This window comes from Hippoglossus hippoglossus, chromosome 19 (assembly GCF_009819705.1).
Source record: "Hippoglossus hippoglossus isolate fHipHip1 chromosome 19, fHipHip1.pri, whole genome shotgun sequence".
NCBI lineage: Eukaryota > Metazoa > Chordata > Actinopteri > Pleuronectiformes > Pleuronectidae > Hippoglossus > Hippoglossus hippoglossus.
In genome coordinates this window covers 1,565,018-1,581,624 of record NC_047169.1, presented here as the reverse complement: position 1 = coordinate 1,581,624, position 16,607 = coordinate 1,565,018, and the positions used below count along the sequence as shown (strand labels likewise).

At 44.8% G+C, this 16,607-nt stretch overlaps 2 protein-coding genes across 4 annotated transcripts; one reads left to right on the top strand and one right to left on the bottom strand.

Moving 5' to 3' along the window:
- Nucleotides 1-960: 960 nt before the first annotated feature.
- On the top strand, nt 961-11,106 carry hid1b (HID1 domain containing b). Its single transcript, XM_034571021.1, has 19 exons — nt 961-1,113; nt 2,317-2,466; nt 3,167-3,337; nt 4,761-4,883; nt 5,888-5,994; nt 6,351-6,467; nt 6,642-6,873; nt 6,957-7,013; nt 7,083-7,223; nt 7,579-7,669; nt 7,864-8,015; nt 8,162-8,240; nt 8,520-8,684; nt 8,773-8,997; nt 9,158-9,306; nt 9,403-9,471; nt 9,546-9,637; nt 9,836-9,994; nt 10,121-11,106. Exons 1-19 carry the CDS (start codon nt 1,048-1,050, stop codon nt 10,182-10,184), a joined length of 2,409 nt encoding a protein of 802 aa, XP_034426912.1. The 5' UTR covers nt 961-1,047; the 3' UTR covers nt 10,185-11,106.
- A 151-nt stretch (nt 11,107-11,257) lies between these two features.
- On the bottom strand, nt 11,258-15,907 carry LOC117753129 (proton channel OTOP3-like). 3 transcript variants are annotated; one of them, XM_034571038.1, is made up of 8 exons: nt 15,745-15,907; nt 14,525-15,074; nt 14,301-14,437; nt 13,577-13,635; nt 13,278-13,432; nt 12,122-12,795; nt 11,881-12,048; nt 11,258-11,796 (listed from the first exon to the last, which is right to left on the bottom strand). In XM_034571038.1, the coding sequence occupies exons 2-8, from the start codon at nt 14,874-14,876 to the stop codon at nt 11,626-11,628; spliced, it is 1,716 nt and encodes a 571-aa protein (XP_034426929.1). In that variant the 5' UTR covers nt 14,877-15,074; nt 15,745-15,907; the 3' UTR covers nt 11,258-11,625. The 3 variants fall into 3 exon arrangements, with proteins under 3 accessions (XP_034426929.1, XP_034426930.1, XP_034426928.1); XM_034571039.1 differs by lacking the exon at nt 15,745-15,907 and adding an exon at nt 15,132-15,642 and having other exon boundaries at nt 14,525-15,047; XM_034571037.1 differs by lacking the exon at nt 15,745-15,907 and having other exon boundaries at nt 14,525-15,642.
- Between the last annotated feature and the right edge of the window lie 700 nt (nt 15,908-16,607).

Below are 16,607 nucleotides of genomic sequence, written 5' to 3'. Positions count from 1 at the left end.
GCAGGTGGCAGTAGTTAGCTGTGAACTTCACTGTGGACTGGCGTTGGTGAGTGTGGAGCAATGAAGGAAAATAAAGATGGACGACGTGTCAGCTCCCACAAGTGAAGCCAAATCATCTCGATTGCCCCCTGGTGGTTGGCTGCAGTACAGGTCAATAACCCCGCCTCCTCCATGTTAGCAGATGGGATAACCCCAAAAAATCTAAGACATTAGATGGTTTCTGTCATTTCAGGTCGTTCTTATCTCACTAATGTTCAAGTGTTTGTGATCAGTTTGGTTTTAATTCGATATTTGATGAAATAGAAACTGATTGGCAGCTGAGACTGACTCCTGATTGGTCGAGCATGGCCAGGACCAAGATACATTATTATGTTCCTGTGAAATTACGTCAATAGGACAAGATGGCGGCGCCCGTATCCTGGATATACTAGCGTTGTTATTGTTGACATAGCAGTGAAGTCACTGTGACGTCACGAGCCACGTCACTTTAACAGGTGACCAAAACGTCCATATGTTCATTATGACGTAATGATTCAGTCTAATGATGATGAAGATGAAGTTTTCTCTGTTTATTCCTGCAGTTTATTTATTAATCTTCATCCCACGTGTCAATGAAGGAAGTTTTTATTAATTGATGAATGAATGAGAACAAATATTAACATTAGATCCCGGAAGTCGCTTCAGGTTGGATCCTGCTTTGCGCGTGATGCGTTTGGGGCCATCGGGATTTTTCACACAGAGGAACCGAACCAAGCAAAACATGGTGGGACTTTAACAGTAATGAATTTAGTTTTGTGTTTTAGGTGCAAAAATAATAATAATAATAATAATAATAAGTATAATTGTCACAAAGCCTGAAGTACATGAAGTACGAGGCTGTGAAAACAGTGGCAGCAGCTTCATGTGCTGTATTTCCCGAGCAGCCAGTGAAGGCTTCAGGACGCAGTGAGTGGAGGAGGAGGAGGAGGAGGAGGAGGAAGAGGAAGAAGATGATCCTCTTTACTGAGACGGATCCAAACAGCAGCAGGTGGAAGCTGCAGAAGAAACATGGGCAACACGGACAGTAAACTTCTCTTCAGGAAGGCGGTGATTCAGCTCACGACGAAAACACAGGTTCCTTTTATTCTCATGTTTTATTCTCATGTTTTATTCTCATGTTTTATTCTGCGGAGTGAGAGAAACGCGGCGCGGCGTCGTTTCCGAGCTTTGGAGGAGAAGCTGCTTCCAGATGGTGAAATAAACTGAAGCTGAGATCAGTGAGAGTCCAGAGAAAAACCAGGAAAACACGTGTTTATCACCAGAAACGATGAGTTTCACTCACTGCTCATTTATTTCACTGTGTTTATATGACATTTTTAATGTTTTTTACACTTTAACAATCTGGAAACAGTCAAATTTGCTCTGAATTGTAACTATTTCTTGTTTATTTATCTAAAATAACCTGAAATAGTTCGAACATAAAACAAAAGTATTTTAAAACTATTTATTTATTTGTTTGTATTTACTGTTGAGCCTGGCAGGTGCACTTAAGGTGGAACTAAGCAGATGCAGAGGACTTGAATCTACCGGTTCTGTTTGTGTGTAACACCTGAAACAATTAGTCGGTTAATCAGTCATTGAGAGGAAGTCGTTATTTGAGTAATTGATTAATCGGTAGAAACATTTCTAAGCAGGAAATATTTTTATTTTTATTACATTTTCACGGTGAAATGAAACACCTTGGTTTTTGGTTCATTTTAAGGTTTTGCTCTGGATCATAATAAAAAACATTCAACAAATATTTTAAAAGATCATTTTTAACACAGATTTAAACCTTTTTTTTAATGTATTTTTACCTCTTAGCTTTGTTCTTATTCCCTTTTCTTGTGCTTGAAAATTGTTTAAACTATGTAATTAATAATAATAATTAATATCTTTTCATTTTGTCAGCACCTTGAACCTCTGTGATTGAAATGTGCTTCATATATAAATGATTGAAGGAACCGGCCTCTTCTCTCTCACCCAGGACAGTTTGTGACGTTTATCAGAATCCATTCTTCCGTCTTGCCAGTTCAGCGTTTTCCTTTTTCCTGAGCCACTCACCCGAGAAGAACATTTCCACCTTCTGTGTCCTTATTTTCTCTCCAAACAAAACTTCGGTGATTGTGACCAAAGAGCTGCAGCTTTAACTTTAGCCCCAGTTTCCAGAATCCCTCGGCTTCATCCAGATTTGCAGCCTGCACCTTTCTGCCCCATCTTTAAGAGAGTTTGTACAGTGGAGATTCAAACTGAACGTGTTTGTGGTATGAATTGTTTTTTGTGTATCTTCTCCTGCAGCCCGTGGAAGCCACAGACGACGCCTTCTGGGATCAGTTCTGGGCCGACACCTCCACCACCGTGCAGGATGTCTTCGCTCTGGTGCCGGCGGCCGAGATCAGAGCCGTCAGAGAGGAGTCTCCGTCAAACCTGGCAACCCTCTGCTATAAGGTGAGCTGCGCATTATCACTCCACAGGAATGTTGTCTTCCTCATGTCCAATCCCCAGCAGCCACGTCCTCATGTCTCGTCTCCGGGTCCGTCCTGGACACAGTCTGACTCAGAGGAATGCTGCTGTTTGTTGTTCCCACACTTTGAGTGTTAAACTTTGTAAAGGTTAAAGGTCGACGGCAGCCTGCTCGGTTTCTGATGTCGAGGACGTCTCGCCACCTCAGAAAATAACCATCGAGGGTTAAGATTTGGTTTTATGTTACGAACCTGGGTTGGTTTAGGTCCATGTTGCATTTGATTGTGATGGTCAAGGTTTTTTATTTAATTATCTGTTCTTGATTTAAAACACTGGAGCATTTAGCAGCTTAAGAGACGGATATTTCCCAACATCAACGTCACTGAGTGAAGGAGAAGTCGTCAAACAGTTGAAAGTGTTTTACAGGAAGAGGAAAGACAGATTTAGATGATGATGATGATGATGATGATGTTGAGACACAGGATTCAACCTGGATTGTTTAGCTCAGAGCTTTTAAAGAATGTTCCTCTGAACTTCTCCTGAGACTCATAAAGCTCAAATGCTTTGTCTCCAGGGTTTAACAAGGATACAGTAAATACTACAACTTTTTTCCTTCAACGTTCGTTCTCGTGACGACTTTAAAACTCTTCCCCCGCAGCCTCACACCTGATCTTTGTGTCCTCAGGCCGTGGAGAGGTTGGTCCAGGGCGCGGACTCGGGCTGCCCCTCGGAGAAGGAGCGCCACATCGTCCTGAACTGCACCCGCCTGCTCACGCGCATCCTGCCGTACATCTTCGAGGACGCCGACTGGAGGGGCTTCTTCTGGTCCACTGTGCCCGGAGCTGGCAGAGCTGGGGTACGACTCCCACACGGTGTAGAGACGCCACGTCGTCCTCCACAAGCACTGAGCTCATGAGATCATTTCCTGTTTGACCTGCTGCAAACAGGAAATGATCTCATGAGCTCCAGGAATGTTCAGTGCATCAGTAGCAGAAGTAAATTTCTTTAATGATTTCACATTAAAGCTGGAGGAAGAGGATCGGATGCTGTCATCATAAGAAAATAATGTGTTGAGGAAGAAATGATATTCCCCATAATGTTTAACTACAAACCAGCCAGTGTGTACACAAGCTTTAGTTATGAGAACATTTTGGTCGGTCGTCAAATTCAAACGTCTTTCCGCAGGTTAAGATTTGGTTTTAGGGTTTGAATTAGGATTAGTTTGGTTAATTGGTTTTAAAATAACAAGCAGGACATTCAATGGAAGTCGTGATATTAACATTATAGCAACAGGTTCATGATGTTTGACATCTTACACCACTTGCATGAAAAAAAGCTGAACTTGTGATTTGAAGAGTCAGAGAAGATTTGATTCGTGGTTCCAGTTTCCTGCAGGAAGTTGTGCTGGAATCGTTTTGCTCGTCAGACACTTTGAATGTGTCGTCAGGCTTTCAGCTTCACGACGACTCGGATCGCTTCTCGGTTCCTCAGTGATGGTTCCTCAGTGGTGGTTCCTCAGTGGTGGTTCCTCAGTGATGGCTCCTCAGTGATGGTTCCTCAGTGGTGGTTCCTCAGTGATGGTTCCTCAGTGGTGGTTCCTCAGTGATGGTTCCTCAGTGGTGGTTCCTCAGTGATGGTTCCTCAGTGGTGGTTCCTCAGTGATGGTTCCTCAGTGGTGGCTCCTCAGTGATGGCTCCTCAGTGGTGGTTCCTCAGTGATGGTTCCTCAGTGGTGGTTCCTCAGTGGTGGCTCCTCAGTGGTGGTTCCTCAGTGGTGGTTCCTCAGTGATGGTTCCGTCTGATCTTAAGAGTGAAAGATGAACCTGTTGATGCTGTCGAGGGCACTGTCCACATCCCACCTCCCCCCCTCCCCCCCCCCTCCCCTCTGTCCTGACAACTGCTGGTTCTCTGGTTACCGGGTCGACAGGGGACCACAGTCCAAACACTGCCCACATTGTGTGTCCCCCCCCCCCTGCCTGTGGCCAGTGGTTGAATTAAGGAGGGATTGAATGTCTCTTAATTAAAGTGTGGGACTGAGCTGCAGCAGCAGGAACAGCCTGGTGGTTTGTTTGTAATCGTACGAGTTCAGTTTGTGGTTCTGCAGAGAAATAATGTCGTTGAGTTGAAATGAATGAACTATATTTATTTTTAACTTCAGCTCATTCTTGACAAAAAGTAGTTTTTCCTCTATACTTGTTTTCCGTCCTGGTGGCTCTCGCTTCACGTTTCAAATGTGACTGTGTCACGTGACACCTCTGAACTTGTCTCTCTCTCCTCCAGCGTTTGGACGATGATGGCGAAGATGACGATGAAGCTCGGCCACTGGCTGAGTCGCTGCTGATGGCCATCGCCAACCTTCTCTTCTGCCCAGATTTCACCGCCCAGAGCCACAAGAAGAGCGCGGTGAGTCCACTGGTTCTTTACTTTAGCTGCCGCGACACCGTGGCAGTAGCTACAGTCAAGTCTTATGGGGCAACTGCGACAGGCGAGCCCGAGAGTGAGAAGTCTGGTTTAATTGATCAGTGTGAAAACATCCAGATGTGCAGCTGCAGCCACACACCAGCCAACATTCAGGATCTAATGAAGGAGTCTTGTGAAATCGATGCCTCAGGCTTCGTGTCTCTCCAAATAAAACAGAAAATAATACAAGCGTCAACTTGTTTACTTTGTTTTATCCCTGAAGCTACGACAGTGTCATTTCTTTGCTGTTCGTATTAACTGAGCCGAGGACGTGTTGTTTAGCCCCGGGCGTCGTTATCTCCTTCACACAACCTTCTCTCAGGCAGTAGCTGAAGTTAATGAGTGACTCTGCACGACACGGCGAGACGGAGGAGTGGCCATGTTTGTTAACTGGGCTGAGAGGAACAGAGCAAACACCTGAGAGGGAGGTGAGAGGAACCGGCTGCACGGCAACAACCTCACCAACAGTGATGGAATTAGAATATAAAACACTGCGAGTCTCCTGAGCCTCAGATCTCTGTGAACTCTGCTCGTGGTCCGATGCCCTTCGCTGTCACTTCACTGCTGAGGAACACCGGTGGCACGAAGTCGCTTCTACTCGTGAGGCTGCAGTTATCAGGGCCGAGGTGTCGCTCACTGATATTGTCAGCAGAGAACTCGTGTGGCATCACATGGTGGAAGTGGGTGTGAACACTGACCTGCAGCTGTGAAATGCAGCTGTGGACGAAAGTTCACGTAACTGAAGAAAGATCCAAAAATAACTGAACAGATTCCCATGAAACTTGGTTCAGGGAAGACAGTTTTATCTCTTTCTTTGACGTTTTGAGATAAAACCCATATTTCCCAGAGAATAATTCTTTGATCTTGGTTAAAAAACAAAATCGGACATGTTTAGAGGACTAATCTTTATGAGTGTCTCCACTGAGTGACTCTTGTCTCGGCTGCAGGACACGGTGGAGGACGTCCGCTCCATCGACAGCTGTGAGTACATCTGGGAGGCCGGAGTCGGCTTCGCTCAGTCTCCTCCTCTGAACTACGTCCACGACCTCAACAGGTGAGACGTCAGCAGCAGATCACCTGCTCTGCTTCTCATGTCTGCTTCCTGTGTGTTGTTGCTTCATGTAAGCAGCTTTATATTATGATGAATAATGAGAATAAACTTTATTTGTTTAGCACCTTTCATATAAGAAATGCAGCTCAAAGTGCTTTACATTCAATATAGATTAAATTAAAATTAAAAACACATTCCTACTGACTATAGAGGGCGCTAGTGAACACTGACGTTCTCCCCCTCTAAGCAATTTAAAAAGCAGATCCAGAGAAACACTTTATTATTATTATACTAAGTATAAAGAGGACTGTTGATTCTCGATGGGGTGAATAACTTTTCTTTTCCTCCTGGTGGTTCAGGACGGAGCTGCTGAAGCTGCTCCTCACGTGTTTCTCTGAGGCCATGTACCTTTCTCCGTCCTCTGAAAGTAAAACCCTCAACCCCTGGGTCACGTTTTTCTGCTCCGTGGAAAACAGGTAACACACACACACACACACACACACACACACACACACACACACACACTACAGTAACACACACACGCCTCAGCCCCTGCTATGTAATTACCTCCACTGAACACATGGAAACCTGTGATAGGCGACCATGCGTGACCGCCGGTGCTCACTGACCTCCGCCCGTCTTTCACGCAGACACGCCCTGCCTCTGTTCACCTCGCTGCTCAACGTGGTGTGCGCCTACGACCCCGTGGGTTACGGCATCCCGTACAACCACCTGCTCTTCTCTGACTACCGGGAGCAGCTGGTGGAACAGGCCGTCCAGATCCTTACCGTCACCCTGGAGCACGAAGCCGGGTCGGCCACCGGCACCGCCCTGCTGGCCCTGGATGCCACCGCAGCCCCCACGGCTGAGGAGGAGCAGGAGGTCCGAGGAGTACGAATGAATCCACGAGTTCATATAAATGATTGTTGATCAAAACAGATACTGATTCCGATTTTATTTTTCAGCCTTCGGGACCTGATAACCTCTTTGTGAACTATCTGTCCAGGATCCACAGAGAAGAGGTACAGTCATGACTAACCACTGATCACTGAGTCGTGCTGCCGGATGTTTTAACTCTGTGTGTTCACCAGGACCTGGGCTTCATCCTGAAGGGTCTGGCTCGACTGCTCAGTAATCCTCTGGTCCAGACCTACCTGCCTCGTTCCGCCAAGAAGATCCAGTTCCACCAGGAGCTGCTGATCCTCTTCTGGAAGTTCTGCGACTTCAACAAGGTGCGAGGAGCTCGGACTTCCTGCAAATGTTGAAGCAATGAAATTGATTCAATTTTTGTGCAGTGAGCGGAAGTCGTCCATCTTTATTTACAGAGACAGGTTCAGATATTCATGGTTTCCAGAGGATTTACCCGGTGTCTTTTTCTTTAGCAGCAGCATGAGGTTTATTTGTGGTTTCTACTGAAACTTCTCAAAAAGCACTTCATGGATCACAGTGAATTTGGTTCATGTAGTTTTGAGACTCAAAGATGTTTTCTCTGACTGTGAATCTGTTTTATTGAAGTCCACCAAAATCTAAAAATATTGCTTAAACACTGAATATGAATGAAGCCGACTGTGTTTTTGGTTGTTTTAGAAATTCCTGTTCTTCGTGCTGAAGAGCAGTGATGTGTTGGACATGCTGGTTCCCATCCTGTTCTACCTGAACGATGCCAGAGCGGATCAGTGTGAGTTATCTCCTCCTGAGACGGAGAAGGATTAAACATAGGTTTGTGCATTAACGTGACTGTAAACCTGGATCTTTATTGGAAACCTCATGCTTTCTGTGTGTGTGTGTCTGTGTGTGTCTCTGTGTGTGTGTGTGTGTCTCTGTGTGTGTGTGTGTGTGTGTGTGTGTGTGTGTGTCTGTGTGTGTCTGCAGCTCGTGTCGGCCTCATGCACATCGGCGTGTTCATCCTCCTGCTGCTGAGTGGAGAGAGAAACTTTGGTGTTCGCCTGAACAAGCCGTACACGCTTCCTGTTCCCATGGACATTCCTGTGTTTTCAGGGAACCACGCCGACCTGGTCATTGTGGTTAGTTAGTTAAACACAACTCTCAACTACAATTCAATTAGAAAGGAAAACAAATAATTTATTTGCAGGTCGTGATATGATTTGTTCAATATTTTCCCCGTGATGCATTTTTCCATCTTTAATATGTTTATTCTCTTCACTTTCAGGTCTTCCACAAAATCGTCACCAGCGGTCACCAGCGCCTGCAGCCTCTCTTCGACTGTCTGCTCACCATCATAGTGAACAGTGAGTATCACACGTGCAATAGCTCCCCCTGGTGGATAAACAGTAGAACTGCCAAGTGTTTAAAAGACCCTGCTCCGTCTCCACAATGTTTTCCAAAGCTTTATGAGCTCAGAAGGAAAATAATGATAATAGAAAGATTATAGAGAAATTTGATTTGTTACAGTTGCACCACAGAGGAAATCAATAAGAAAACAAATGCAGTATAAAATATTAATAATAATAAAAACACTGTTAAATGGAGGATTGTACGAATGCACCAACCAACCTCCACCTCCACAGTTTCTCCTTATCTGAAGAGTCTGTCCATGGTGGCGGCCAACAAGCTGCTCCACCTCCTGGAGGCCTTCTCCACACCCTGGTTCCTCTTCTCCTCCACCCAGAACCACCACCTGGTCTTCTTCCTGCTGGAGGTCTTCAACAACATCATCCAGTATCAGTTTGATGGTGAGAACACAGATTTGACCTCAGCTATACGACACGTTGCAGCCACGTTATGATGCCTGACTGAAAACCTGAATAACCCCGCTCTCAGGTAACTGTAACCTGGTGTACGCCATCATCCGCAAGCGAAACGTCTTCCACCACTTGGCCAACCTGCCGTCAGACGAGGAGTCCATTCAGAAGGCCCTGCAGAAGAAGAAGAGGTCGTCCAGGGTCTCCAGGGCCAACTCGGTAGCGAGCGAGTCCATGGAGGGCTCCACACCGGCGGTATCTGCGGAGCCCGGCACGCTCAAAACCAGCCTAGAGGCCACTCCAGGTATGACGCTTGACACTAGAAGAACTCTTAACTGACTTTATATCATAAAAACTGAAAAATCCTCCAAGTTACAAACAGCAGCAAATAGCGGAAACTATCTACGTACATCCAGGAGGGAAATGTTGTACAAAGTGGAAACAGATTGTCTTGTGTCCTGCAGGAATCGATAAGATAACGGAGAAGTCTCAGGTGACAGAGAACGGCACCATGGTCGCTCTCCCACTTTCGGACTCTCCGCAGGCGGCTGCAGATAACGGTGCGACGGCCGGAGCCAGCGACACAGAGTCCAACTCGGAGAGAGACCACGAGGTGAACGAGGAAATCACATCGCTGTCACTGGTTTTGTCTCTTTATGAATTCCTGCCGTTACACTGACTCCTTCGTTGGTTTTCATCGTGTGGTCAGATCCTCACAGAGTCCGAATCCACGAGGAGTCGCTTGTCATCAGAGACCGGCGTCGCTAATCCAGACTGGGTTCGTACAAGTTTTATCCGATCACGACGTTACTCTGTAAGGAATCGTGCACTCTGATTGGTTGTGGTCCTCAGGTGTTGTCGTGGAAGGCGAAGCTTCCTCTGCAGACCATCATGCGGCTGCTGCAGGTGCTGGTTCCTCAGGTGGAGAAGATTTGCATCGACAAGTAAGAAACTTTAAAAATCAAATACTAAACTGCATCGACGAGGTCGGATTCGTAAACACAAACTGCTCCGGCTGCTACGGGAATATAACAAGAATAATGTGTGTTTATAACTGTGATGAGACGAGTGACCCCTTCACCTTCGCACACAGAGATTTGATCAGCAGCTTTAATGTGTCGCATCATTTTGTCTTCTCACAGGGGTTTGACCGACGAGTCAGAAATCCTGAAGTTCCTCCAGCACGGGACGCTCGTCGGCCTCCTGCCCATCCCTCATCCTATTCTCATCAGAAAGTACCAGGCCAACGCCGGCACGGCCATGTGGTTCCGCACGTACACGTGGGGAGTCATTTACTTACGGTAGGAAAACGGAATAAGAGCCTGAACGTGTTGTTTTTATCTGTAGATTTGTTTCTGGGAAATCACGTGTGTTGAAAAAGCTTTTTCACAGTGTCTTGTTTTTCCCCTCTGACTCTGTTGCTATAGCAACTTGGATCCTCCCATCTGGTACGACACGGACATCCGGCTGTTTGATATCCAGAGGATTTAGAGGAGCCGCTGGAGACGTACGTCCGACGCCCTCGCACATCAGCTCGGATCGCTGAGCGTCTCACAGCTTTATGGATGTTTTTAAAGACAACAAGCAGCGACAATCTTCATCTTGTGAAAGGATGAATCGTACAAACGAGTCTGAATCGTAAGCAGATGCAGAAGAAGTGTAACATAAGTGATTTATTGAGAATTCAATTCTTCATTTTGCCAAATAGATAAATTCTGTGTTCGGAGGTGCAATGAGAAGTTGTTGCACGAAGATTTGCATTTTTTGTACAGAACTGTTTTCTGTTTCTAATCCTCACGTGTGTACGAATGAGGCTGAAGGACACTGATGGACTGAAACTTTCCTCTCTGCTGAGAGGAAACAAAACATCGTCCGAGAAGGAAACAGAAAATGTGTTTTCTCTTACTGAAACAGTAAGAAACCCACTTTGACAGCTGAATGTGACATGTTTTATTCTGTCAGAATAAAAAAACACATGTTTAATCTCACAGGAAATGATTTAATGAACACGTATGTTATAACTCAACAGATTCTTGAACCTGTCGTCAGAGATACAATGTTTGTAATGTACGTCTGTACAATTTAACATTTACTTAACATTTCAGAGGACGATATTGTGCATTTATCTAACGGCTGGTTTTACTTTACAGAGAAGATATCATAATATGGCCCTTTATCATATTTAACTTTTTAAACATTTAAAAATATATATATTTGGGCCCAAAGCAGAAAAAACAATTAAACATTTCACAAAATACTTAAAGTTTTGACACTTTCAACTTGAACTTTTCTTTGACTCTTGATGTTTTTTTGACTGTCGAGATCTGAGATGCAGGACTTTGTAACGGAGGATTTGTACTTTGTTGTGTTGGTGCTTTTACTGAAGTAAAACATCTAAAACTTTCCAAGAGCACAAGAGAAACCTCATCTTCTTTTCATCTGTTTGTGTGTTTGTTGTTGTTGTTGTTGTTGTTGTTGTTATTGTACAAAAAACGACTGGATGCATTAAATGAAACTTGGTGGATGTGGATTCAGGAAGGAGCTCATTAAATGGAGGCTCATCTTTTTAATAATTTATTTAAGTGATAGAATGTTTTTCAACATTTTCAGAGATTTCATTGACCCTCATGCAGTGTCTCTGTTTTTCCTTGTAGTTTTCTTCCAAATGTTTGCAGCAGCACCATCTTGTGGAAACGTCTCTTTATTGAGCTGGATCTGTGCACGTGGGCATCGTGCACGTGGGCATCGTGCACGTGGTCGTCGCCATATTGAAACAGGAAATGGACAAACACAAACCTGCTCCAAGGATCTTAAACCCTAAAGAACAACGGCCTCATCAGCAGTAGATGTCCACATACTTCTGTCCATGTTAACTAAATCGTTCCTGAATGTGTGTCCTGTTTAATCTGCGTGCACGGTCACGTGTTGCTCGTCATGCAGTGATGAGCAGCTCCATCAGCGCTCCCACCGAGTGCATCCTGTAGAAGACGCTGAGCGGCTGGCCCAGATTCACCAGAACGAACCAGGTGCTGAAGCCGAAGAACTGTTTCCCCAGGCCGTTCTCAAACTGAGGGTGGGCTCCGAAGGCCGGGATGACCCACAGCTGGAAGAGGAGGGAACATGTCGTCAGTTACACACACGACGAAGGAACACGTGTTTCTTTAATATCAAACATACATGACGTTACCATGATGTTGGAGAGGACGAGGAAAGCACAGATTTCCTGTATCGCTCTCTTGTGCCAGGACTTTTTCCCATCATGCAGTTGAACAGCAGGGGGTGCTGACGTGTTTCCCTCCAGCAGTGAGAGATCCGCCTTCTTGTCTTCTATCGGTGTCGTCACCTTTTTCTTTGGCTGCGGGAGAGTTTATCATTTCAACAAAACTTTTCATCTCAGTTTACTAAACATTCAGGAGAAACCCAGGTACCTTAAATATGCTGCTCCTCTGCTTCTCCTTCTTCTTGACGAGCAGGTTCGGGTGCCGGTGGAGGCCTTCGATGATGAAGATGTTCTGGAGGACGAGCTCCAGGAGGCTGAGGAGGGAGTAGGACAGGTCCAGGTCCCCCAGGGGCCCGCTGGTCCCCAGAGCCAGGGCCGCCACCAGGGAGAAGTAGGAGAGGGCTAGCTGGCCCAGAGCCGCTGCCACCAGGAGCAACACGTCCAGGCTCCGAGTCGGGTTGAGTCCGGCCTCCTGGGCCCTCCTCTCCAGCCGGTGGACCAGCGTCCCGGCCAGCGAGCACAAGGACATGACGGGCATGACGGCGCAATGGAAGCCGTAGAAGATGAGGAAGGCGGTGAGGCGAAGCTGCTGCTGGCTCACCCACACCTGGTAGAGGATGAACACCGTCACTCCCGCCACGAGCACCAGGCCGCCAAACACCAGGCCGTAGATGACCCCGCCCTGGTACACGATGTTGAGGGTCAGCTTCTCGGAGACGTGGTGCCCCGGACTCGTCCTGCGGCCCACGTTCTTCCACATCACGTAGATCATGCAGCCTGCCATCAGGTAGAACTCCATGTTGAAGGGATACAGGATCTCGAAGCCTTTCCTGAAGGTGAGGCAGGCGGCGCTCGCACTGCAGCGACAGAACGTCAAGTTACCTGGAGGCAGAAATACACTTCAATGACCAGTTCAAACCAGGGATGGAACATTATACAAATATTCACTTTATTGTACAAACATGCTTCTCTCACTAAGGAGCTAGTGTCACCACTAGGGGGCATCACAGAAATCCTGAATTACGTTTCCTCAGATTCAGAAAGTTGCTAAAAGCAAATTTAACTTTAGTCTCATTCCACATTAAAAACATGATCAGTCATAGGATGGATGGATTTATAGATATAATGATGATAGTCTGATTTATAGATGTACAGATATACGGATGGATGAATGAGTGGATGGATAGATCTATAGATCTATAGATGGATGGATGGAATGCTAGTATAGTAATGGATTAACTTTTACAACCAATAAGATTATTTAGATGAATCAATCATTGGTCGTCATTCGTTGATGGGATGTGATCAGTGTCTTTATTCAGCCGTTCAGTCTCTGCAGTACTTTCAGTGTGTTGAGTAACTACCTGCAGAATCCGAGTCGTCGGCCTCAGATGAGTTTGTGTTGCCGAACTTGAACCCGTCGCTCTTTTCTAACTCGATCTCCTCGTGGATCGTATCCTCGGTGACGGCGTTGAGCCACAGCAGCAGGTCAGCTGACAGAATCACCATCAGTCCAGACCTGCGTCCAGCACAACATGCAAATATACACAAATACCACTTTAAAACAGGGACGACGACAAAAACAACAAGAAACATGAAGCCAGAAATAACCAATACATATATAAAAAGTATAAAATGTCTAAATATAGATAGAGTGATGCACCTGGTGATTATCTTGTGTTTGTGGACGCAGTCCTTGGAGTGAGCCCACAGTAAATACGTCTGTACAAGAAAAACAGGTTAGAGTCTCAAAGACAAAACAGTGAGAAACTGAAGATTAATTCAAAATGTGTTTTTTTTAATAATTCAAATCTAGAAATGCTGCAGAAGAAAAAGAGATGTGCAAACTATGAAAATATAACATTGGTGTCTGAGGTCCTTTTTTCATTCTGCACTTTAAAGTTATAAATGAATATAACAGTATTTAATTGGTACGATTCAAAGGGAATTTCCCCTCACGTCCAACTTGCACCTTAAGTATTTATGATGTTATATTCGTAAACCAATAGGTTATATTAATACATACATTCATTTGCAAGGTTTTGAGCCGAGAGTTGAAGCATCAACAGTCAGTTTGTTTTATGCAAGTTTATCCAAAAGTCGTTGGTTCAGACAGAAAACATGTGATCAAAGTTTTAAATAAATGAAAAAGTCCGATCTGTGTAAAAAAGTCTCTTCTTTGATAAAAAGACATGAAGTTGCTGAACTGGTTCGACCAGTTACAAAGGACAATATTATAATAATGTTGCATGACTGACTTTTTGAATGTCACGTGCACAGTCATGCAACTTAGAAGTCGTGTTGGTTTTTCTGCAACTTAACTTTTTCTTTCCTGTTCTTTTTGGGATTCGCTCAGCGACTATAGACGAACAGTGAATGTGTTTTACCTGCAGCACCAGAAAAGGAGCCTCCATGAACGCAGACAGCACTTTAGCCGGCGGCTGACAAACCCTGACGCTGATCAAGTACCCGATCCTGCAGATGAACAGCAGCACACTGAACGCAGCGAACAGAATCAGGACCACTGCAGAGGAGAGAGAAGCTCGATTCCATTAAGACGTCCGGAACAAATCCTGTATTTTAACATCTTGATAACACGCAGGGGGCTTACAGGTGACTGTGGTTCCCCCAGCATGGTGGTCCTTATGTGGGCTGATGCCAGGTTGTCTCCGGGCCCACAGCAGGTACCACAGGATCCAGATCAAACTGGCCCCCATCAGCAGCAGCAAGAAAACCTGGGGCTCCTGGTTCTTCAGGCCCTCTGGGTTAAAGGCCTGTCCTGCCACCAGGGCCGCCCCCAGCAGGACCACGTTCATCCCCAGCAGACCAGAGATCAGACGCCTCCCACTGGGAACCCAAACCAGCACCGGATCCAGCTCCTGGGTCTCTGGTTCGTCGTCGGTGGGATTTCCAGGCGTCACACAAGTGTATTCCATCTCTGTGGCTCCGGGATCAGGATTCATGTTCACAGCTTTTATTCCCTTTGGTCCTCCTTCTTAATTTTCTTGTTTCCATTCAGTTTGAGGCTTTTCTCTCCTGCAGTCGCACTTTAGCTGAAACCCTCAACATGTGGAGGCATGCGTTTCTGGCAATTCCTCCTGATCCACCTCCACCCGCACCTGTAGGTGTGGTCACTTTGCACTGCGTTGAAGCCAACACACCTTTCAAAGGAAATCAACAGGTTTCATGTTTACTTTTCATGTTGACCCTTTTTTCACCTGTTGAGTTGATGGAACAACGTTTCCTTCATGGACCCAAATGACCTGCACAGAAACTTTATCAATGCACAGTCTGGGATCTCTGAAACTGTGACGTGGTTTTACTTTGAAAGTCTTTATCTGCTCCGTGTCACACAGTGTCACTGTTTGCATTCGTTCTGCACCAGGAACTGAATCATAAATCTCAGTCTTATCACATGCACGGCCCCAAGTAGCAGCTCTGATAACCTGCTGCAGCTGATAGTGTTTTAGTTTCTGTCTCAAAATTAAAGGATCATTTACACCAGGTGCTTTAGCAGGTTTTGGCCTCATGTCATTGATATCTGGGTTTTGCCTTTTGCAAACAACAGCCGGGTTGTAGAGGTTTGGGTGTATTTTTGTAAAGTTTGATGAATCAATGCCTGATTTTTAAATAGAAAACAGAAAATACAGGGTGATACACACTGTGATGAATTACTTTGTAAAGGAATCAATCAATAAACCAATCAGACTTATTTTCTGCAGCAAATGATGTAACACAAAGTGTCACCTCCGTCATAAAGAGGTGAATTCATAAAACTGCCAACAAATAAAATCTAAACTACGTCCATGGATCAGTATCAGAAGAACTTACCTTCATAAATGTGCTGTATTCTCTGTAGCAGCTCCTCCAACGATGATGTAAAGGTAATGATCAACAGAACTCGACGGCTCCATATGAAGCTCATTATCTGTTTATTGTTCATAAGTCTGACTAAATGAATGTTTGATTTAATCAGCAAACTGAACCAACAGGATGTGAGTCTGCGGCAGGAAGACAAACCTCAAGCAGGAACTGATGATACGAGAATCACTTCACGTCAAACTTTATTGATACAAGATTTTAGAAACAACCCTAAATCCAAACTGCTGCAATTAGTCAAAGTCAACTTGTCAATTCTGCCACATGTACAGGACATAGACGGGTTGAGATGCTGCTTCTCTCTGATCCCTGGTGTACACATATATAAGTAGACAGAACATAGAAGTACACAGTACAACATAGTACACAGTACAACATAGTACACAGTACATCATAGTACACAGCACAACCTAGTATGTAGTCATAAGGCTCACAGTGGATAGGATGAGAGTAGTGCAAACCGGAAGTGCAAAAATGGATTGACATTTATTTTTATATGATATACAACATAAACTCTTTAAGCCATAAAAATATATAATTACAAAGTTAATGAAATATATGAATCACTACATCAAACACAATAGAATGATCACAATAAAGGATTAACATATAAAGATTTAAAAGATTTAAAAACTAAATGACACAAATTAAATGTTGGATTTGTGTAAAAGTACTTTCATGAATAAAACATCTGTTCAATCGAATGAGAAGGTTTCATTTTTTGAAATTCTATGAACAAAAACGAAAATAAACTGTATAGATCATAAGTTTTATCAATAAAAAGTGAATTTCTTTATTTCAAACGTCAATAAAGC

Coding starts and splice junctions, on each gene's coding strand:
- hid1b (XM_034571021.1), top strand. CDS start 1,048: ATGGGCAACACGGACAGTAAACTTCTCTTCAGGAAGGCGGTGATTCAG. Junction 6,874..6,956: donor CGGCTGAGGAGGAGCAGGAG/GTCCGAGGAGTA, acceptor TTTATTTTTCAG/CCTTCGGGACCTGATAACCT. Junction 7,670..7,863: donor CGATGCCAGAGCGGATCAGT/GTGAGTTATCTC, acceptor GTGTGTCTGCAG/CTCGTGTCGGCCTCATGCAC.
- LOC117753129 (XM_034571038.1), bottom strand. CDS start 14,876: ATGAATCCTGATCCCGGAGCCACAGAGATGGAATACACTTGTGTGACG. Junction 13,636..14,300: donor CTCCTTTTCTGGTGCTGCAG/GTAAAACACATT, acceptor TTTCTTGTACAG/ACGTATTTACTGTGGGCTCA. Junction 13,433..13,576: donor AAACACAAGATAATCACCAG/GTGCATCACTCT, acceptor TGCTGGACGCAG/GTCTGGACTGATGGTGATTC.